Source organism: Oncorhynchus masou, chromosome 31 (genome assembly GCF_036934945.1).
Source record: "Oncorhynchus masou masou isolate Uvic2021 chromosome 31, UVic_Omas_1.1, whole genome shotgun sequence".
In the NCBI taxonomy this organism is placed as follows: Eukaryota; Metazoa; Chordata; class Actinopteri; order Salmoniformes; family Salmonidae; genus Oncorhynchus; species Oncorhynchus masou.
The window spans coordinates 77,584,639-77,607,813 of NC_088242.1; the positions used below are offsets into that span (position 1 = coordinate 77,584,639).

The 23,175-nt window shown below is 44.3% G+C and overlaps 2 protein-coding genes across 6 annotated transcripts in view; one reads left to right on the plus strand and one right to left on the minus strand.

Annotated features, from left to right (window-relative positions):
* The window catches only part of LOC135524464 (zinc finger CCCH domain-containing protein 18-like), a 29,738-nt gene extending 23,917 nt beyond the window's left edge, over positions 1-5,821 (minus strand). For 4 of the 5 annotated variants that reach the window (XM_064952018.1, XM_064952016.1, XM_064952015.1 and 1 more), the window contains exons 1-8: positions 5,651-5,821; positions 3,849-4,768; positions 1,931-2,015; positions 1,288-1,439; positions 1,066-1,161; positions 655-812; positions 510-539; positions 116-233 (exon numbers count right to left, since the gene is read on the minus strand). In XM_064952018.1, coding sequence (XP_064808090.1) covers positions 116-233; positions 510-539; positions 655-812; positions 1,066-1,161; positions 1,288-1,439; positions 1,931-2,015; positions 3,849-4,754 — 1,545 coding nt within the window. In that variant the 5' untranslated portion in view covers positions 4,755-4,768; positions 5,651-5,821. Of the gene's footprint in view, positions 1-115; positions 234-509; positions 540-654; positions 813-1,065; positions 1,162-1,287; positions 1,440-1,930; positions 2,016-3,848; positions 4,769-4,879; positions 5,588-5,650 lie in introns of those variants that run through there. The other variant, XM_064952014.1, reaches the window with a different exon arrangement.
* Positions 5,822-9,072: 3,251 nt separating this feature from the next.
* Positions 9,073-15,435, plus strand: LOC135525291 (thyrotropin-releasing hormone receptor-like). The gene is made up of 3 exons (XM_064953000.1): positions 9,073-9,458; positions 9,604-10,027; positions 12,719-15,435. The coding sequence occupies exons 1-3, from the start codon at positions 9,073-9,075 to the stop codon at positions 13,448-13,450; spliced, it is 1,542 nt and encodes a 513-aa protein (XP_064809072.1). The 3' UTR covers positions 13,451-15,435.
* The last annotated feature ends 7,740 nt before the right edge of the window (positions 15,436-23,175 follow it).

The following is a 23,175-nucleotide window of genomic DNA, read 5'->3' on the forward strand; positions in this document are numbered from 1 at the left end:
CCTATGCGTAATAAAGTTCATATCTCTTTGTATTAATAAAGTTAATATCTGTGCGTATTAGTGTTTGTAAGGCGTGTAGTCCTTAAGGGGTGGACATCTCTTTGAGTGTACTCACACTGTAGTGGTAGGGCAGAGGGGTCTCTGTGTACTGCACTCTGAAGTTCTCATACTGTCCCCCTCTCCAAAAGGCCTCCATTTCGTAGTCATAGTAGGGATCAGCATAAGGGTCGTTACTGAAAAGAGATCCCAAACATGCAAGGGGAAATCAAAGTATATAGATGAATCGGAAATAAGATCTTTGTTTCATATGGTTGTGCAGCTACATGCTCTATGAGTATCTTTATGAGTCTCTGTATCACATATTTGTATCAAAGACAATTAATTCAGGGCCATGTTCGGTTGATGGCAGGGCCATGTGCGGCTGATGGCAGGAGTTGTTTGGGAAGAGAAAGTAAAGATAAGAGCTGCGTGAAAAGAGGATGCTGCTATTTCCCCTCCACTGTACTTACGGATAGACTGGGTCTCTGAACTCCACGTCACTAAGGGGAAAGGCAATAAATGTATTAAATATGAGACGTAGTCTAAAAACATCCACAGGCAAGATATTTTGCACTCACTTTAGGTCTCTCTTTTGACTAGAGCTGTTGAGCTTACCCTGGGTCTCTGATTTCTCTGGTGATGCGGTAGCTGCGTTCCCTGAAGAAGTCGTTCTCTTTGTCAAAGTCTCTCTCATCCTCTCCAATGGTCACGTTAAAGCGTTTCTCCTCAAAGTCTGGCTCCTGCTCTTTGCGTATGGTGGCTTTCTTCAACACCTAGAGGAATAGGGCAACATGTACATGGAAAGTCCACTAATGAATCATAGTCTACTGACTGAAACCACCATAAGGTGGTTACACACACACACTGATTAGTATAAAGAGGCTTCTTGAGCCAAATGTAGCATGGGAACCTCTCAGAAAACATGTTAATCAAAAAAGTATCAAACACGAAATCAGTTGGTGCTGAAACATAACATATACAGAAGAGGAGTACATTTAGCTTGTGAGAGCTGAGAGGGTGTTGTACCTCTTTGGCGTGTCTCAGACCCCTCTCCCAGGCACTCTCCACAGGAGGCTCCACTGGAGGAGGGGGTGGAGGGAGTTCCTCAACAGCAGGTCCACCCTGAGACAGAGGTAAAAGGCCGCAAAAGACATAAATACAACACATTTACACACGTAGCCTACATACACACACTCTTCAAATCATACAGCCATGCAGCGGCAGTGAGAGGTCAGGGGTGGTGCATACCCAGGGGTTATTGCCTGGCATGAGAGGGTGGGGTGCTCCAGGTGGTGCCCCGTTGGGAGAGAAGGGGTCTGGCTTGGAGATGAGAGAGTAGTTGCCCTTGTCATTGACCCCTGGATGGATGAACCTACAATTCATACCCCAGGTGCAGTTACCTGGGAAAGAAAAACAGAAAATTTGGTATCATTTTGTGATAACAGATAAATGGGAATTGGAAAAAGCATATGTTCATTGAATACAAATACTTTGAAGAAAATTGTGGTTGGATGTAAATTGACATCAATCATCAGTGTATGTGGTTTAGCTCCTAATGCTATTCCATTACCACATTATCTTTATGTAAGATATGAAGTACAATGCTTCCCCCTGCTGTCTGAAACCAGTGTTTTTAATATCACTGCCTCACTGAACAAGTTTCAACAACAAGAGACATGCTTCACAGGCTAGAGAAGCAGCACATCAGTGAAGCAACAAAATGCAAGGTTTGTGTTAATGATAAAGTAGCTTACACTATCTTCATCATGATACGTCTTTGGTGTAGAATCGAATGCTCTAGTTGCACACGCAATGTTTGCACAGCGTAGCTTCGTCATAATTAAGACGAGTGCTGTACACATGTGGTGCACAGGAGAGTATGTTGAGGTACCTTTCAAAAAGAAGCGACAGATGGGCCTGGGTCTGATCTTCCTGTCCATGGGGTCCTTCACCTCTCCCTCCTCTAGGTCATCATCCTGCACAAAGGAAACAGAACCCAGGCTAAATATCAATCTACTTACCCATGTGTGTAACTGCTGTAACATTATTATGACACTGGAACAGGGTATAAATTGTATTGCATGGCAAGTTTATTGTATTGTTACATTGGTTCTGACTTTGCAGTCCTGTACTTGATCTGATCTACCGTTTTGATTCCCTCCCTCATGTTAGTGTGAGAAGCCCTGTATACGCAAAAACAAAATCACTCTCAATGAAAATTACAACAATACAGATTGAAGACCGAGACAGGATATACAGTGCCTTCAGAAAGTATTCACACCCCTTGACTTTTTCCACATTTTGTTGTGTTAGAGAATTTAACATTTATTAAATTGAGATTTTGTGTCACTGGCCTACAAACAATACCTCATAACGTTAAAGTAGAATTATGTTTTTAGAAATATTTAAGAATGAATTACATATTAAAAGCAGAAACGTCTTGAGTCAATAAGTATGGCAAGCCTAAATAAGTTCAGGAGTAAAAATATGCTTAACAAGTCACATAAGTTGCATGGACTTAGTCTGTGTGCAATAATATTGTTTACAATTGTTTTTGAATGACTACCTCATCTCTGTACCTCACACACACACTTATCGGTAAGGTCCCTCAATTGAGCAACCACAAAGACCAGGGAGGTTTTCCAATATCTCGCAAAGAAGGGCACCTATTGGTACAATGGTATAAATAAAAAAGATGACATTGACTATCCCTTTGAGGATGGTGAAGTTATTAATTATACTTTGGATGGTGTACCAATACACCCAGAGATACAGGTGTCCTTCCTAACTCAGTTGCCAGAGAGGAAGGAAACCGCTCAGGGATTTCACCATGAGGCCAAAGATGACTTTAAAGCAGTCACAGAGTTTAATGGCTGTGATAGGAGAAAACTGAGGATGGACCAACAACATTGTAGTTACTCCACAATTCTAACCTAAAAAGACAGAGTGAAAAGAAGGAAGCCTGTACAGACTACAAATATTTCAAAACATGCATCCTGTTTGCAACAAGGCACTAAGAAAAAGAGAAAAAAAGGTGGCAAAGGTATGTTATGTCCTGAACACAAAGCACTATGTTTGGGGCAAATCCTACCCAACACATCACTACGTACCACTCTATTTTACAGCATGGTGGTGGCTGCATCATGTTATGGGTATGCTTGTCATCGGCAAGGATTAGTACGTTTTTAGGATAAAAATAAACGGTATAGAGCTAAGCACAGGCAAAATCGTAGCAGAAAACCTGGATCAGTCTGCTTTCCACCAGACACTGGGAGATTAATTCACCATTCAGCTGGACAATAACCTAAAACATAAGGCCAATTATACACTGGAGTTGCTTACCAGGAAGACATTGAATGTTCCTGAGTGGCCTAGTTACAGTTTTGACTTAAATCTGCTTGAAAGTCTATGGCAAGACTTGGAAATAGTTGTCTAGCAATGATCACCAACAAATTTGACAGAGCTTGAAGAATTTTCTAAAATAATCATGTGCAAATATTGTACAATCCAGGTGTGCAAAGCTCTTAGAGACTTATCCAGAAATAGTCACAGCGGTAATCACTGTCAAAGGTGCTTCTAAAAAGTATTGACTCAGGGGTGTCAATTGTTATGTAAATTAGATATTTAATTATTAGCAAAAATGTCTAAAAAGATGTTTTCATTTTGTCATCCTGGGGTATTGTGTGTAGATGGGTGAGAAAAATTATGAATCTAATTAATTTTGAATTCAGGCTGCAACACAATGTGGAATAAGTCAAGGGGTAAGAATACTTTCTGAAGGCACTGTAAACCCCATTTACATTACTTACATCTATCTCTCCCTCATCAATCTCGCCATCATCCTCATCCTTCTTTTTGTCACGAAAGGAATCTCTCCTTCCTCTCTCCTGAGCCCTGGACTCTTCAAGCTTCTTAGGTGGACTGTCTTTCGGGGATGGAGGAAGGATTGGTATTTTCTCTTTCTTTTTGATGCTCTTGTCCTCTTTCTCTTCCACCCCATCTCCAGGTCCTTTCTCCACCTCCTCATCAGGCGCTAGAACATTGGGCTCCTCAGGAACCTCCTCGTCATAGTCCAGCTCATGTTCATCAAGCTCTCTGGACACAGACGACTCCATCTCATTCACCACGACCACTCTCCTCCTCCTCCTCCGCCCCTCTTCCTCATCTTCATCGTCTACCTCTGCCGTCTCTGCTGCCAGCTTGGCTGATGGTTCCCCTCCTTCACCCCGCTCTTCTTCCTTCTCATATCTGGACCTCTCCTGCTCTGGCTCAGAATCAGGGGACTTAGGAGTTTGGCTGACCTGGTCCTCCTCTTCATCCTCATCAGCTGATTGGCTCACCTGTCCCATCATCACCATCCCCACTGACTCCTCCTGCTCCTGTTCTAAACCAGTATGGCTATCCCTTCTACCGTCTCCACCCGCTTCATCATCCTCTGGGTCAGAGATACGCTCCTGAACTACCCCCTCATCTCTGTCATCATCCAGCTCAGAGTCCCCACCTCCACCACCCTCTTCATCTAACTCGTCATTTTCTTCATCATTCAGCAGCTCGCTGTCGGAGAGCAGCCTGTCCTCCTCCTCGGGGGATGCCAGGAACTCGCTGTCAGAAATGCCCTTCTCCTCTTCCTCTGGGGACTGGGGTGACTGGTTGGGGCTTTCAGGGGACTGGTTGGGGCTTTCAGGGGACTGGGTGGGGCTCTCAGGGGTGTCCATTGGATAATGATCCACTAAAATAGAGTAACATATTTGATTATATAAGTGTCTATTTAAAATTAGAATACATTTCTTTAATACACAAAAAAAACGTATATGGGCAATATACACATTTTGGTACATACCATAAACACACCATCTACTTTTTGAAGTAACTAGTTACAATAATTTTGAAGGAGGATTTACTAACCAGCTAGTAACTAAATATCATTATGGGAGCCATTTGACTACTGCCAGCTATCTATTTCTCGATACAATATATCCAAGTGTGCTAGCCATCTGATCAACATTATAGCTACTACATACATTTCGTAATCAGATACATGCATGTAGAGAGAAGGCATCCGCCTCATCTCAAAAAGAGTCAACCTCACGCAGGTCAATAACAGTCGGTCAGAAACACATTAGCTAGCTGGTTAGCGAATGATAGTAGCTATCTGTTTCAGCCGGTCGGTTATCATCGCTTCCTTTAATAATACATCAGATTAAAACTCGGGTACTCTGTGTTTACAGTAGAACAATGTCATAGGTAGCTAGCTATCTAGTAGATAAGCAAATCAAGAGGCAACTTGGGCGCTGTAGGACGAGACGTATCGTTAGCTTGCTAGTTAGCGCTTAGCTACAATACTAGCTAACTACCCGGTGAAGCAGGCCCGAAAACTGCCAGGGCTCTAGCAGACAAGAGACCAACGTCAACGTCTGATTTGCCTTTAAAAGAAGCCACAATGCGCTTAAACAAAGTTACAATCAACCAATACAACTGAAAAGCAACTTTACACACGCGAAACACCGCTTTCTGGTCTGCTATCGAAGCATGCGTGTCTTGTCTGTTCAATTAACAATGCAGCCCTCCCTCTAAAAACACCAGTAGCTACACTTGAAATATTTTCAGTCACCTTTCCAACCTGAACCTCTTTGAAGACAGGTTTGCGGCGTTAAGAATAACCCAGTCTCTTTCTTTATGTCTGACGCTCTACAATAAATAATTGTATGGTTATTTATCTGCTATGCATGAGAAAACAAAAAACCTACACGATACATTAAGAGCGGCCATTACTGTGACGTCATCAAAATACGACACTGTCAGTTTAGTGATTTGGCTTTGGCGCCACCGTGCGCTCAATATGAAGCATGACTTCAATAACTTAACAAAATACAACTCTGTCACTGTTTATGGTGTCATTGTGTATATATATATATATATATATATTTTTTTTTACCTATCTTCTATATCTTATTTTAATATTGGCCTAATTAAGGTTAGCCTACATTGGTGTCAGGATTGGGATGGTGCTGGCGGGAGGCACATGGTGGTGATGGACTTGTGAAGGTGAAGTGCAGGTGGGGATTTCTGAGGATGGGGGGTAACACAATACAATTGCCTACTTTGTCCTGGACTAGTAAAATATTTTTATGGTCATTTTGATATAGGCCTAGACCTACTGTGGTAATTCAGGGCATAATGTAAATTGTAGGCTAGTGATTACTATCAGAAAAAGAGAACATTCCATGTAAGAAAAGCTCCAGACATAAATAAATGTAGCCTTGATGACTGGCTGAATTATCTATATAATTCTGTATTCTTGCATGCAGAACGGCATAGTTTAGGATTCCATGGGTTAATGATTAACAAAAACACCGCTGTGGCAGTGGTTCAACGCAAGGTGGGAGACATGAGCTATGACGAAAGCGCATGGACTGCGTTGGAGAGGCTGGGAAGGCGCATCATAGTCTATGTCAGCGCATTGCTGGTCTGCAAGACTGTACATTCTCTTAGACAAGAGAAACGAGTCTTAACTGCACAGTGTTCAAGGTGAATAACAGAGCTGAAAATAATTTGAACAAACGAGAAATTGGGGAAGTGTGTCTATGCGCATCAATTAGCAAGAATGGATATAAGGTAGGTGCGCACATTTTGAGATTGATTTGGGCAGGAGAGGTGCAAGGGATTAAAGTTATTAAAGGCATTATTAATTGTCACATTGTTTGCCTAATACTTCTCTGAAATTTTCCTGCAAAATTCACCGTTAATTCTTAATCATCTCTGGAAGTTGCCTCTACAGCAGGGTTCTGTGAAGTATTATTGTGGGTTTTTGGAGACAACATGATGATGATGAATTTGAAAATGACCTGTAGTGGGGAAATTGTAGCTGCCGATTAATTTTTATGATATATATCTCATATAGGGTTATCAGGTCCTCAGTGATTAATTAATTTGAATATGGATTTATGAGTTTGAATATTGATTAATGAGTTTGATGATTAGTTAATGTAATTGTTTTCAATAATTATGCTGATCCATATGACAAGATCATTTTTGTTCATTTACTTGTACATTTTAAGTGTCAATAGGCCATGATGCCCAAAAGATTGTGATGAGCCTCTCTGAGCCACATATTTTGAACAACTCTTACTGGATTTGATGGCTTCGTATGCTGCTGTCACATGCAGGCACAAAAACACTGACAGAATGACAGATTGACAAACAAGCTCCAAAATGTTTCTTCCATTTATGACCATGCTGCTATAGGGAAACATGCCCAATCTCCAACAGCTTAAATAACATCACATGACTTCATTTACCACCATAATTTCCAACAGAATCAGAATGAAAGTTTGGCATCCATCACAACACAAGACAATAGAAATCCAGAGCCCAGTGTAATAATGACATTCTGGATTGTGTGTACTGCAGTGATGATCAGAGCAACTAGTGACAGCAGAGAGTTCAAACTACAGAGAACACAGTAAAGATATGTGTTGTTGATCAATAGGCAGAAATTAAACAATGAAATTAAAGACATTAAATGTAATAGTCACAGCAAAGTATCTGTGGCTAGCAAATAGGCTTACTTCTATTTTTAAAGACAAACCTAGTAAACAAACACATCTATAGTGTATTTAACAGTTTATTAAATGTACAGCCTGTAGCTGGTAGATGATAACCTATACTGACCATAATACAGAATTATTATTCTTCCAATCATCTCTGCATAGCGATGTTTCAATTGCTTCAGACCAACAGCCCAACATAATGAAAATGTAGAAATGGGTCAAACTAAGTTTACTGTGAGATGTGGGGGGGGGATGGTGGTGTCTGAATTATGGTGGGCTTCAGTTAAATTACTTTTCATTTCATGTCCACCTCAATTTATTAGAGGTATCCTCTGGGGAGGAGGCCCAATCTCATTTTACAAGGCAAGGAGACTGAAAAGAGCAACAGATGACTAGATGGCTTTCACTCACTATATGTGTTGCACTCTGACTAAGCCTAAAGCAGATTTGAAACACAGTCTTTGAAATAAGCAATGAGGTTCTTGGGGTGATATTTGTAAAGAGTGTATTGATGTTTGTGTGGAATTGTATTGATATTGTGTTGAATATATGAAACTATTAGCTGCTAAATGGCCCCAAAAGGTCATTTATATTCTACTGAATATTAATCTGCATTATCTGGGCTTCAAGTAAACATACTGTATGTTGCACATGCATGAAAGCACACATTGGAATATCATTTGTATCTTTACCAATCTAAATGAATCATTTTGGAAATGTCAAGTGTCTGGAAAGCGCTGGCATGCTTTTTGGGAATTTGTTATGCTTAACTAATACTGTGCAGAACTAAAATGCCTCATTTGAATAATTTTCTGTGGGAGCTTATAATGTCTCCCTAGTGTTTCCCCTACATTCATTTAGCGTTGCTAAATTGTTGCCACCGCTGCAAAAATATGTCATTTCTTTATACAGTATATATATTTCTGCCAAGACACGCTTTTAGAACATAGGGGAAAGAATATAGGGGAAACACTGTCACCTGTTGGTCATTTTTATTGCAGAGAACGAAACCATCTGTACAGATGGATTATAATGTTTTGTTTTACCAACATGTGTTGAGCCAATTGTTTTACTCCTAATGTTGACATTCAAACAAACAGCATTTATCTATGCATGTCTTTCCCAAGGCAGATACTTTGATAGTAGTATTCTTTCAATTAACTACAATAATTGTTCTATTTTCAGGCGGATCAATGGCATTCTCATTTGTTTAAAGGCTAGAGGCAGAGGAAAATTCGCTCCAACATGTTGATTTGATTAATTAAATCAAATTATAACCCTGCAAAATAATTAAATAGGCTGAAGACAGACGGAACATAGTATACTATTAAAAGAGTATCATTACCAACAAATACAGAACACGTGTAGGGACATTTATTCCTACATTCCCACGCTGACATATCACACACTCACACATGCCAGTTCCTATGTCCTTCCCTCTCTCCATCTTACTCACATAGAAACAAACTCATCACCTGCAAACATGACAGAAAATGTGAGCTCAAGGATGGACACCCCAACCAACATTTCCTTGGTGGGACCAGGGGATCCCATATCCCAGTCTCTGGAGTACAAGACTGTGGCAATTTTTCTGGTTCTGCTAGTCTGTGGACTTGGCATTGTGGGTAATATCATGGTGGTTCTGGTGGTCCTCACCACGAGACACATGCGTACGCCCACTAACTGCTACCTGGTCAGCCTGGCCATAGCGGACCTGACCGTGCTGGTTGCCGCTGGTCTGCCCAATGTGTCAGACAGCCTGACGGGTACCTGGGTGTTTGGGCATGCTGGCTGCCTTGGCATCACCTACCTCCAGTACCTTGGCATCAATGTGTCCTCCTGCTCTATCACAGCTTTTACTGTGGAGAGGTGAGTGATGCCTCAAGTACCGTAACCCCTTTATACCTCATCAACCAAAGCCATAAACAAAAACTATTTGGAATAATTTGCTGTATAAATGTCTTTGGAGAACAACAAGCCAAAGTGTCTGTTGTTTGTGCTTCTCCATTTCCAGGTACATTGCTATCTGCCACCCAATGAGGGCCCAGACAGTGTGCACGGTGTCCCGGGCCAAGCGGATCATAGCAGGGGTGTGGGTGTTCACCTGTGTCTACTGCATGCTGTGGTTCTTCCTGGTGGACATCCAGGTAATGAAGAGCGGCAGCATCCAGTGTGGCTACAAGGTGTCCCGTGACCTCTACCTCCCCATTTACCTCATTGACTTTGCCATCTTCTATGTAATCCCTCTGCTCCTGGCCATCGTCCTGTACGGCCTCATCGCCCGCATCCTGTACCTCAATCCACTCCCCAACCGGCCCGATGTGGGCACGGTCTCCTCTGGTGCCACCATGCTCCGCAGGAGCTGCAAAGAACCAGCAGATGGAGGGAAAGGGGGTCGTCAGGGCCGCCCGAAGAGCACGCTCTCCTCCAGGAAACAGGTGCGTGCATCATAGAGCAAGGAGCCCCCTTTCTGTCCTCCTGTAATTGACATCCAATGGCTTTGGTCACAATTGACCCCAGCATAATCTTTACCCTGCTCTCTGATCTCCACAGATTAGCGCATGATACCATCAAAGCATCATGTTCTTCCAATCACTTGGGATAAGTGGCCTGCTGTTTGCAGAGTCAACTGCACTGCCCACCTTGGTTATGACTGACCTAAGGGTGAAATAGCTGTAATGGTTTCTGGAGCTGTTGGGGTAAAAGGCTTTCTCAGGGGGTCTGAGTCTGTGGTGTTGCACAATGCCAAGTGCCTTAGCCGTAGCTTTATACGTGTTCTCTCCAGACTTTACAGTATTGTACACTGTGTACTATGCCTGGAAGCCCAGATTCCCCTTATCCATTTAATATGAGGGTAAGCAAGGCCGTATTTGTATGTAGGCTATGTATGTTTTGATTTCACCCATCAATTGTTTCCAAACACATGTGTATGGTAATACCCACTTCCTTGGCAAATTCATGTAATTATTTATTTTCACATTGCCTACATAACAGTAGTATTCAAAATATGAATGGCTATCTAATCACAATGTTACAAAACAGTAAGTAAACTGTGATGTAGACCTTCAAGGTCTAGAAATACTGTAGAATGAAGAAAATAACTCCCGTTTATCAGTCAGCATTGGCAAAATCCTTTGCATGAGACACATTTGGCTGAGGAATATCACACAGCCAGTTAGTGCTTGCTCGGTATGGCAGCATTGTAGGCTACATGTATTGCAATGGGGAAATAAAACACAGGATTGTAAAATCATACACATAAACACACCCAAAAAGGTCTCGCCTCTGAAATAATGACTTCCCCAGGCTCTCCAGTGCATTGCACCTGCTGTGGGATACAGTGTCCACAGTTCCGTCTTATCCACAGGTCCACAGCTATAATGATGTTTCAAGGCTGAAATGAAAACATAGACTAAAACAGAACACGGGGTACTGCAACAGCTGTCAGTTCTGTGGCAGAAAAGTGAAGAAAATAACATATGTCATGTCAGGATGCTCTAAATGACCTTGTGTGTGTGTGTGTATGTGTGTGTGTGTGTGTGTGTGTGTGTGTGTGTGTGTGTGTGTGTGTGTGTGTGTGTGTGTGTGTGTGTGTGTGTGTGTGTGTGTGTGTGTGTGTGTGTGTGTGTGTGTGTGTGTGTGCATCGGTTTTTGATTGTGGGTAGATCTTAATCTCAAGTGTTCAAGGAGCTCCATTTGACAAAATATTTGCATAATAAGATTTGTAATTTCCATTGAAGTGTGCTTAATGCAGCAGATGATTATAGTCTCAGTTCTCCAACAGTTACTCTTTTATTTATTAGACCTCTATTTGATTTGCTGATAAAAATCTGATGAAGTTATGATGAAACTCCCGTAGGATCTTAATTTGAACCAGTTTGCTACCGCAGGAAAATAATTCTGCAGCAACAGGAAATGTGATGGACATTTTTGTAGAGATTAATACATTTTTCGTACATCAAGTCTGAAATTTCTTAGTGGAAATTACAAATTTCAGAAGCCCTTTTAAACCTCAACTACACTACAAGTTTTATATTTCCTGTATTCAACCTAATTGAAACCTGCTATGATCTGCAGCAGCTTTGTTTGTGATCTACAGCAGTCTGCTTTAAAACTCCCTGTGCTGGTGATGCGTTATGAAAATATATTCAAAATGTCACAGTGATCCTCAGTGTCATTATCTCGCTGTTGTATAATTAAAGCCTTCACCTCCATGGCTCTCTCCGCTTCAATTAAACGCTTCAATTTTTTTATTTCACTCAAATTTGCTGTCATCAACTGTCGTTTATCAAGGGAACCTTATCTCAAAAAGCATTTAGCTTAAAGAGGCCATGTATGATACGAGTATCAACCGCCTCTCTTTTGTGTTGCCATGATCAAACGTAGGACGACTAATAAAAGGTTTTGAATTGGTGAGAGTAAAGTGTTTAAAATTCGTACAGACAAAAAGGTGAGCAGGGGATAAAAGACAGCCTGTGCCATTGTTTGGGAGTGATAAGGCTAATCAGTGGAGTCTTACGGTGGTTCTTCATCTGTCTCACCGGGGTTCTAGAATGTCTGCCTGTGTGTTGTCGCCATGGTCACAAAGCCAGGGCGCTCTCTCTCGCTCTCTCTCTCTCTTTCGCTCTCTCTCTCTTTCGCTCTCTCTCTCTCTCTCGCTCTCTCTCTCGCTCTCTCTGAGGATATACGAACCTCTGAAATGGGGGTCTGTTCTCACTAAGACACTGGGGGCCCCTGTGGCCTCGTTGACATAATCCACTATGCCTGCTGGCCAAGGCCAATCACTCTCTGGTTAAGAGTGGCCACAGTGTGTCTGTTTGCTTCATACAAGGCCCTCACACAGATAAACACTGAATTGTGGAGTGCTAAAGGTAATCTCTAATGTAATGTTGAGTGCGATAAGGGAATCAGATTAATGATACTGTAATACGTACCACAGTATTTACCTGTGCTTCCAATACCACTGAATATGACAGTTTGACACATATGTTTAAACGGTTATGTATGCATGTTCATCCAATTATTGGATTTAAAAGGTTAATGGCTTAGCCCAGGATTATTGTGAAATGAGTGAACATACAGTATGCATTAGATCTCCCCTAATCTAATCTCTCCTGTCTCTCTCACAGGTCACTAAGATGCTCTCAGTGGTGGTGATCCTGTTCGCTTTACTGTGGATGCCCTACCGGACCTTGGTCCTTATTAACTCCTTCATTGCCACACCCTACCTGGACGCATGGTTTGTTCTGTTCTGTCGGATCTGTATGTATGCCAACAGCGCCATCAACCCCGTAGTGTACAACCTGATGTCTCAGAAGTTCCGTTCAGCGTTCCGCAGGCTCTACAGATGCCAGAGCCAGGAGGCCCACCACCGCACCCTCTCCATGATCCAGAGCGGCTACAGCATGGCCAGGGACCCACGCACCCCACAGCAGACCAGCAACGGGACCAAACAGGGGGCCAGGAGAGTGACCTGCACTGACACAGTGACAGAGTGGCAGAGCAAAGACACCTCCCCAGCCAAAGAGAAGAAGGATCTGGATCACCTGAAGGAAGATAGAAAAGACACAAGCTGTGGTGAGATCAAATCAACACCTCAACAAACTGAGATCAACTCTACATCTGGGCAAACTGAGATCATATTCACGCCTAGGCAAAATGAGATCAAATCTACACTTGGGCTGAATGTGATCAAATCCACACCTGGACAAAATGAGATAAAATCCACACCTGGGCAGAACGAGATCAAGTCCACAACTGGGCAAAGTGAAATCAAGTCCACATCTGTGCAAAATGAGATCAAGTCCACTCCTGGGCCAACTGAGATGACTGAGGCAGAAATGAATCACACAGTGCTGTAGATAAAACAAGCCTGTTTTCACATGAGGAAGTGAGTATTAGTCATTCACCAATTCAAACACATTTTGGTAACATATCAAGCCCTTGATGGGTATTGCAGGATGCATTGGAATGGAAAAGTCATCCATCTCATTACCCTTGAATAAGCACTATCCCCTATTGTAGAATGAAACGATTCTGGCCAATAATACTATATACATTTAGGATTCTGGATTTTTGACTGTTGCATATTCCCAAAAACCATCATCAACATGTGATAGAGAGGTATGGACCGCTTCCAGGGATCACTGCAGGTCTCCTCTGCTCTTGTTAGTGAATTTCATTAGGTACACTTCTGTTGTTAAGCTCAGAGGGAAAGAGGAATAACATGCTGTTCAGAGAGAGCGAGAGAGAGAGAGAACTGACTGCCTTTAAGGGATGCCACAAATACATTTTTAGAAGTGCTTTTAGGTATGATGCTGCTTACAGAGCTCTTCTCATCATTCAGTTTCAAAGCCCTAAAAATCAGATGTGAAATAGCAATGATCTGTCCTCCCTGCAGTCCAGGGACAACACTGTAAAGCACTGCCATTTGTTCTGCATAAAAGCCCCTGCTCAGAGCACAGGACATGTTGATATAGTTGTATCTCCACTTTGCCAAGAGATACATGTTAATGTTCTGGGCCACATGTAAGACAGTTGGAAGGAATGGGGTAACTGTGGTTTGAGAGTACACAGGTTAAATGCCCATAGATGTTAAATGTTTGGGTTAATATCCGGATAAATAGCCGTTGTAAATGATCCCTTAACAATGTTTGGGGAAGTGGGAATATTAGGATGCTGGCCTTCAAAGTGGTTCAGCCAACCCAGCTCTGTGAAAATGAGTTCAAGTTGTTGCATTATTGAAAGAGTGGCTCATCCGCTGTCTACACATCGACACCTCATTATGAGTCATGGTCCCAGCCCAACCTAGGCTGAGTCTCTTTCAAATCACACATCCTGAATTAAAGTGGATTATGTGCACATTCTTTATCCTGTAATGAGAATAACACTGTAGTTTCAGTCATTGCTAGTGAGTAGCCATCAATACATGTATAGATGAGTAAGGTCTGCAGCATTTTAATATAGATAGTTTCAGTGCCACAGATTTAGTCATCATCCGGTTCATGTCGTACACGTATAGGTCCCACGGCTATTCTACAGTATGTCATCTCCAATCCCAGTGGTCGGCAGACTATTACGTTTTATTACACAAATATGGACACATTTCAAATCTCTAATAATACGTTTTTTTTTGTTGAGAAATAAGTGCATCATATTGAGACTCTAATGGATCCTTGGATATGAATAGAAATGCCTTTTAACACTATCCAACTATTTCATTCCTGAATGTCTTTCCAAACGTATGTTTTGTTCAGTCGTTCAGTCGTTCAGTCGTTCAGACGCTTGATCTCTTTTCAATGCTTTTTTCAAAGTCTTGGTTCTCCCTCTCTGTCTTCCCAGTTTACCTTGTCTTTTATTCGTGCCATCTAAACCCTGTGCCTCAAAGAAAAGCACTGAACATTTCGTCCTACGTCATCGAGATGGGTTGAGAATACTTCTGTCATTTTGCCAAAAACTGTTGAAACATAATTAATGTTTTGCTTTGTATTTGAAAAGCAGAACATCATTCTGTTTGTTAAGGATAATTACAACATTCTCAAACATAACTGCCGAAACAACAAATGTGGCATAACAAAACACTCTTTATCTAGTTGTTTACACCGTGTATGGATTTGCTGATAGGATTTTGTAGTGTTATTTGGACGCTGGAAAGCGTGTATATTTTTTGGACTGATTTGATTTTGTTGTCATTATTGGGAGCAAGAAATCTTTCCACTTTGATATTGTGTCATCAGTGCGTTGTAATCTCAATCTTAGAATTGTATTTGATATGCTAAACTGGTGTTTGTAATGATAAATAAGCTATGTACTGGTGTGTGGTGTACAGTATATGCGCACGCAGTAAGTACAGTGTTGTGTTTACAATTTTGCCAAAACATAATAAATTCATCCAAAACATGTTTGTCAGCAATTTCGTTATTCTTTGCCTTTGTTTCTTCATGAGCATCTTGCAGGAAAATCAGTATGGAACGCACAATCCAGATGTTTCTAATGGAATAGATGTTTTTGCACTGCAATGGTTTTAAAATGTACTTTACAGCAATGAGTCGGAACATTATTTATTTTCGCCTAAGTGATTAAGTTAATTGGTTAATTCAGTGTTTATATACTGTAAATATATATTTTTAAACATTATATTAAAATATGGCTTTCGGGTTCTTTTAAATAAGAGGTTCAGTTGCAGAAGAGGATTTGGTTGAGTTACAGCATTCTATTTGTAAAATTAAAGATACTCCAGATGTGTTGCAAGTATCACATTACATGTTCAAATTACACCCACTCTTTTCTTAGAATAATTTCAAGGACCCCTATATGGCTCAAAAGTATATTTTATTTTCTGGTATTGCAACAATAAACAAATCTAACTGTGGAATCTAACTCAGGTAGGCAGATGGTTGCTAAGGTTACATACTGTTTCTGTGCTCAGAATAGAGGGCTGGAGGGCCACCTGATAAGATGCTGTGGGGAATGGGTCTCTCATCAGGTGCAGGTAGCAGTGCCATGGCTGTTGTTTATCAGTATTCTTTGTCAAAAAATAAAGTGTCATCACCCAGAGGATTCTAAAAGGCCTTTGAAAATGACAATATGCAAATATCAGAGTGTACTGTAGACCTTTGACCTAGAACAGATCTTTAAGAAGTATTTAGTTCCTCTGAGTAGGTGGCAACAACACTTCATCATCAGATCCGTCCTATTCCAGACTTCTCTTTGTTCATACCTTTGTCTCTACTGTTTCGATGTCTCTGATTAAATGGAATGAATGTCCCAAACTTTTCTAGAGGGGTAGAACTTTGACAGAAAAAAAGTGAGGTATAGCATCTAAATATGAGAAATACTGTTGAGCCCCCAAAGGATAACTTTTTTTTCGTATGGAAATTTTCACTGTCAATTAAACTGCAAAATCTAAATTGTAAACGTTCCTAATGTCACGTCCTGACCTTAGTTCCTTTTTTATGTCTCTGTTTTAGTTTGGTCAGGGCGTGAGTTGGGGTGGGCATTCAATGTTTTTGTTCTATGTTTTGTATTTCTGCTTTTGGCCTGGTATGGTTCCCCATCAGAGGCAGCTGTTAATCGTTGTCTCTGATTGAGAACCATACTTAGGTAGCCTGTGTTCCCATTATGATTTGTGGGTAGTTGTTTTCTGTTTTGTGTATTCACCTGACAGAACTGTTTAGTTTCTTCCTTTCACTTTGTTATTTTGTTTTGTGTGTTCAGTCTAATAAATAATTAACATGGACACTTACCACGCTGCATATTGGTCCGAGTGTGGCTAAGTGTGGCTAAGGGGAGTGTGGCTAAGTCAGGTAGGAGACCTGAGCCAACTCCCCGTGCTTACTGTGGCGAGAGGTGGACCGGGCAGGCACCTTGTTATGCCGTGAGGCGCACGGTGTCCCCAGTGCGCAGGCATAGCCCGGTGCACTACATCGCAGCTCCTCGTATCGGAAGGGCTAGAGTGGGCATCGAGCAAGGAGCAATGAAGCCGGCTCAGTGCATCTGGTCTCCAGTGCGTCTCCTCTGCCCAGGTTATATGGCACCAGCCCTACGCACGGTGTCCCCGGTTTGCCAGCACAGCCCAGTGCGGTATGTTCCACCCCGCAGCACTTGCCGGGCTACGGGGAGTATCCAGCCAGGACAGGTTGTGCAGACTCGGTGCTCGAGACCTCCAGTGCGCCTCCACGGAACTGTCCATCCGGTGCCTCCTACACGCACCAGGCCTCCTGTGGCAGCCCCACGCACCAGGCAGTCTCTCCGTGTCCTCCCTCCAGGTGCTCCATCCTGTCCAGCGCTTCCAGAGTCTCCCTCCTGTTAGCGCTTCCAGAGTCTCCCTCCTGTCCAGCGCTTCCAGAGCCTCCCTCCTGTCCGGAGCTACCAGAGCCGCCTGTCAGTCAGGAGCTGCCAGAGCCGCCCGTCAGTCAGAAGCTGCCAGAGCCGCCCGTCAGTCAGGAGCTGCCGGAGTCGCCATTCACGCCGGCGCTGCCGGAGTCGCCCTTCACAGCAGTACTTAAGACGGTGTATTTAATAAAGTAAAAAGGAGAAGTCCTTCAATACAAAAAATGGCAAATCCAAAAGGTGGTAGGAATAGCACAAAAAAGCCTCAAGAGATACTCAAAAACACAAACAGAATTCCACAAGAGCATCCACCGGAATCGACAAGAATACACAGAACACTAGGGCTGGGTGCTAACATACAAACACAGAGCACAGAACTGAGGGAAACTAAGGGTTTAAATACAATCAGGGAAAGCGAGGCACAGGTGCAAATAATAATGGGGAACAAGGGAAAAAACATAAGGTCAAAAAGCACAATGGGGGCATCTAGTGACCAAAACCCGGAACAACCCTGGCCAAATCCTGACAGAATCCCCCCCCCCTAGGAACGGCTCCTGATGTTCCTACCAGCTCTCTCAGGGTGGAGGGCCCTGAACTGACGAATGAGGTCAGGGTCCAGGATGTCTTTGGCAGGAACCCAGGAGCGCTCCTTGGGACCGTAGCCTTCCCAGTCCACCAGATACTGCCAGGACCGCTGCACCCGGCGGGAATCCAGTATCCGATGGACGGTATAAGCCGGCTAGCCTCCAATGACACGAGGCGGAGGGGTCAGGTCTGTCTGCCGGGACAAGGGGAGAAAAAACAACAGGTTTTAACAATGAAATGTGAAATGTGAGATTAATCTTAAGGGATCTGGGTAAGTGTAGGCGATAAGAAACTGGGTTAACTCTCCTGGCAACCTTGAAGGGACCGATGTATTTTTGGGACAGCTTGCGAGACTCCACCCGTAGAGGTAAGTCTCTTGTGGAGAGCCAGACTCTCTGGCCGGGGCGCAGGGTAGGCCCGGGACGGCGACGTCTGTTGGCTTGTTGTTGGTACCTCTGTGAGGAACGCATAAGATTAAGACGGGTCTTCCTCCACATAAGCCGACAGCGTCTGACGAACTTCAAGGCTGAAGGCACTCTGACTTCTGCCTCCTGGTCCGGGAACAATGGAGGAGCATAGCCAAACTGACACTCGTGCGGGGACATACCAGTGGAGGAGGAGCGCAAGGTGTTGTGCGCGTATTCGGCCCAAACAATAAAGGATGACCATGTGGACGGGTTGTCACGAGTCATACATCGGAGGGTGGTTTCCAGCTCTTGATTCATCCTCTCTGTTTGGCCGTTGGACTCCGGATGGTACCCTGAAGATAGACTGGCAGAAGCCCCCATGAGTTTGCAGAAGGCCTTCCAAAACCTTGAGGCGAACTGGGGACCTCTGTCAGAAACCATATCTTGAGGAATGCCGAAGACTCGGAACACATGATTAATTACCAACTCAGCCGTTTCCTTGGCAGAAGGTAACTTAGTCAGAGGGACGAACCTGGCCGCCTTTGAAAACCTGTCGATTATGACTAGGATAGTAGTATTGCCATGGGATGGAGGAAGTCCAGTAATAAAGTCCAATGAGATATGGGACCAGGGTCTGTGGGGAACAGGTAAAGGGTGAAGGAGTCCTTGAGGGCGGAGGTGAGAAGATTTGCCCTGGCAGCACACAGGACAGGCATTGACGAAAGTGGCAACGTCTTCTCTTATGGTAGGCCACCAGAACTTACGCTGGATGAACTCCAAGGTGCGACCTACGCCCGGATGACAGGTGAGGCGAGAGGAGTGCCCCCACAGAAGGACCTGAGTCCTCACTGCCTTGGGGACAAACAACCGATTGGCAGGACCTCCTTTCGGGTCCGGTTCGCTAGCTTGAGCACGTCTCACGGTATCAACTTGCCACGAGATCGGAGCCACAATCTTAGCAGCAGGAAGGACAGGCATGTCCGTGTCATCTCGAATGGCAGGAGCGTAGACTCGGGACAGGGCATCCGGTTTGAGATTCTTCGACCCGGGCCGATAGGTGAGGATAAACTGGAATGTTGATTGAACAGTGTGTCGATTGAAGAAAAGAGACCATCTAGCTTGTCTAGAGTTCAACCGCTTCGCCTGCTGGATATACTCCAGATTTTTGTGGTCCGTAAGCACTTGAAACGGGTGAGAAGACCCCTCGAGCCAGTGTCTCCATTCCTTCAATGCCATCTTAACCGCTAGGAGTTCACGATCCCCCACATCGTAGTTCCTCTCAGTCGGGGTAAGCCGGTGTGAGAAGAAAGCGCACGGATGAAGCTTCTTGTCTTCACCCCTCTGAGACAGGACAGCTCCAACACCAACCTCTGATGTGTCTACCTCCACCACAAATGGTTCATCCGTAGTCGGTAGTATCAGGATGGGAGCAGAGAGAACGCGCTGCTTGAGTCCTTGGAAGGCCGTCTCAGCTTCTCTTCCCCACAAAAACCTTGCATTGCCACCCTTGGTTAAAGCTGAGAGAGGGGCTGCCACCAAGCTGAAGTTCTTGATGAACTTAAAAGTTTGTGAAGCCCAGGAAACGCTGAACTTCCTTAACGGATTTGGGGGTGGGCCAATCCGCTACCGCCCCTACCTTCCTGGGGTCCATTTGGACTCGACCGGGTTCCACTACAAATCCCAGGAATTGTACTCGGGATGAATGGAATTCACATTTTTCCGGCTTAATGTACAGATGGCTGTCCAGGAGGCGTTTGAGTACTTGTCTGACATGCTTAGTGTGTTCTTGAAGGGAGCTCGAAAAGATGAGGATGTCATCCAAGTAAACGAACACAAATATGTTAAGCATATCCCTAAGCACATCGTTTATGAGCGCTTGGAACACCGCTGGGGCGTTGGTCAGGCCGAAGGGCATCACCAAGTATTCATAGTGACCAGTAGGCGTGTTGAAAGCGGTCTTCCACTCGTCACCAGGTCTGATCCGCACAAGATGGTATGCCCGCAGGTCAAGCTTAGTGAAAACAACTGCTTCCTGGAGCAGCTCGAAGGCTGTGGCCATAAGGGGTAGCGGGTAACGGTTACGGACGGTTATGGCATTGAGTCCCCGGTAGTCGATGCAAGGACGTAATCCACCGTCTTTCTTGGCCACAAAGAAAAACCCCGCTCCCGCCGGGGAGGTGGATGGACGCATGAGGCCTGCTTCCAGAGTGTCCTTGATGTAGGTATCCATAGCAGCTCGTTCGGGTGGAGATAGGGAAAAGATCCGACCCCTGGGGGGGCAAGTGCCCGGAAACAGGTCGATGGGGCAATCATAAGGTCTATGGGGTGGTAGCATGGTAGCCCTCTGTTTGCTAAACACCAGTTTGAGGTCATGGTAACACTCGGGAACTCGGGTCAGGTCGATGGATTCTAAAGACTCGGGAGTAGAACTCGGGAATTCTGGAAAATACAAGTAGCTTGGCACGTAGGACCCACTGCTTGATAGTGCCCACAGACCAGTCGATGTGAGGGTTATGGCTGTGAAGCCAGGGGTATCCAAGGACGAGAGGGAACTCGGAACAGGAGATCAAATGAAAGTTCATCAATTCCTGGTGTTGTGAAACTGAAAGTCGCAAGGAGGTAGTGACATGAGTGACAAGTCCAGATCCCAAAGGGCTTCCATCCAATGTAGTGACCCTCATGGGTTCACTTAGAGGTTCAGAGGAACGCCATTCTCCTTCGCCCAGACACCATCCATGAAGTTACCTGCGGCTCCAGAGTCTACCAAGGCTTGAAGGTGAAGCTTGTGGTTGTCCCAGGAGAGGGTGACTGGAATGAGCAGACGGGAGTTGGACGGATGGGAGGAGGTTATGTTTCCCGTTACAGTTCCCCCGGTCTGTACGGGACAGAGCGTTTCCCTGGAGCCCGGGACACGTGGAACGGAAATGGCCCGGTTTGCCGCAATATGACAGCGTCGCTCCCTCATCCGGCGGTCTCTCTCAGCCTGGGAGATGCGTCCAATCTGCATGGGTTCCGATGGAGCCAGCGAGGATAAAGGTGGGGACTCGGAGCTGGGACTGATAGGGGCTAGAGGTCTACGGTTGAGTTCTCTCTCTCAGACGCTGGTCAATGCGTGAGGCCAACTTGATCAGGGACTCGAGATTGTCCGGTGGTTCCCGAGTGGCCAGTTCATCTTGGATAGTGTCGGAAAGGCCTTTCAGAAAGCACACCGTGAGCGCCTCGTTGTTCCAGCCACTTGCTGCTGCCACCGTGCGGAACTGGATGGCATAGTCCGTCACGCTGCGCCAACCTTGGTGGAGAGTCAGGAGCTGTTTGGCTGAGTCAGAACCACTGCTTGGGCCTTGAAACACTCGTTTGAATTCCTCAGCAAAGGCAGAGTAGCTGGCACAGCAGGAACTATGGGCATCCCACACAGCAGTAGCCCAGGCCAGGGCTTTCTCCGACAGCAGGGTGATGATATAAGCAATCTTAGACCGGTCGGTGGGAAACGACGAGGGTTGTAGCTCAAAGGAGAGAGAACATTGGGTGAGAAACCCTTTACAAGCACTTGGATCACCTGAGAACCGTTGGGGAGGTGGAAGACGAGGTTCAGCCAGGGGTTAACTGCCATGGGTACGTGAATCTGAGGTACTGGGACGGGAACTGTTGCCGGGGTAAGACGATCAGATATTTGCTTAATGGAAGTCAGCATCTCCGACAGAAGATGAGAATGTCTAGCCATTAAGGCCTCTTGCTGAACCAGAGCGGATTCGTGGCGTTGGACAGTCTCCTGGTGGTGGGACAGCATGGCAAAAAGGTCCTGGGAACTGGCTGCCTCTGGGTTCATTTTTGGCTCTGTGTTTCTGTCAGGACCCGGTTACGAACCTGGGTCTCCGGAGTGAGAAACAGTCACTTAACCAACTGAGCCACGAATAGTCAGCAGAACTCAGAAGATGAGGCAGACACAGCAGTACTTAAGACGGTGTATTTAATAAAGTAAAAAGGAGAAGTCCTTCAATACAAAAAATGGCAAATCCAAAAGGTGGTAGGAATAGCACAAAAAAGCCTCAAGAGATACTCAAAAACAAAAACAGAATTCCACAAGAGCATCCACCGGAATCGACAAGAATACACAGAACACTAGGGCTGGGTGCTAACATACAAACACAGAGCACAGAACTGAGGGAAACTAAGGGTTTAAATACAATCAGGGAAAACGAGGCACAGGTGCAAATAATAATGGGGAACAAGGGAAAAAACATAAGGTCAAAAAGCACAATGGTGGCATCTAGTGACCAAAACCCGGAACAACCCTGGCCAAATCCTGACACTCTGATTAAATGGAATGAATGTCCCAAACTTTTCTAGAGGGGTAGAACTTTGACAGAAAAAAAGTGAGGTATAGCATCTAAATATGAGAAATACTGTTGAGCCCCCAAAGGATAACTTTTTTTTCGTATGGAAATTTTCACTGTCAATTAAACTGCAAAATCTAAATTGTAAACGTTTCCTAATGTCACGTCCTGACCTTAGTTCCTTTTTTATGTCTCTGTTTTAGTTTGGTCAGGGCGTGAGTTGGGGTGGGCATTCAATGTTTTTGTTCTAGGTTTTGTATTTCTGCTTTTGGCCTGGTATGGTTCCCAATCAGAGGCAGCTGTCAATCTTTGTCTCTGGTTGAGAACCATACTTGGGTAGCCTGTGTTCCCATTATGATTTTGGGGTAGTTGTTTTGTGTCAGGACCTGACAGAACTGTTTTGTTTCTTCCTTTCACTTTGTTCTTTTG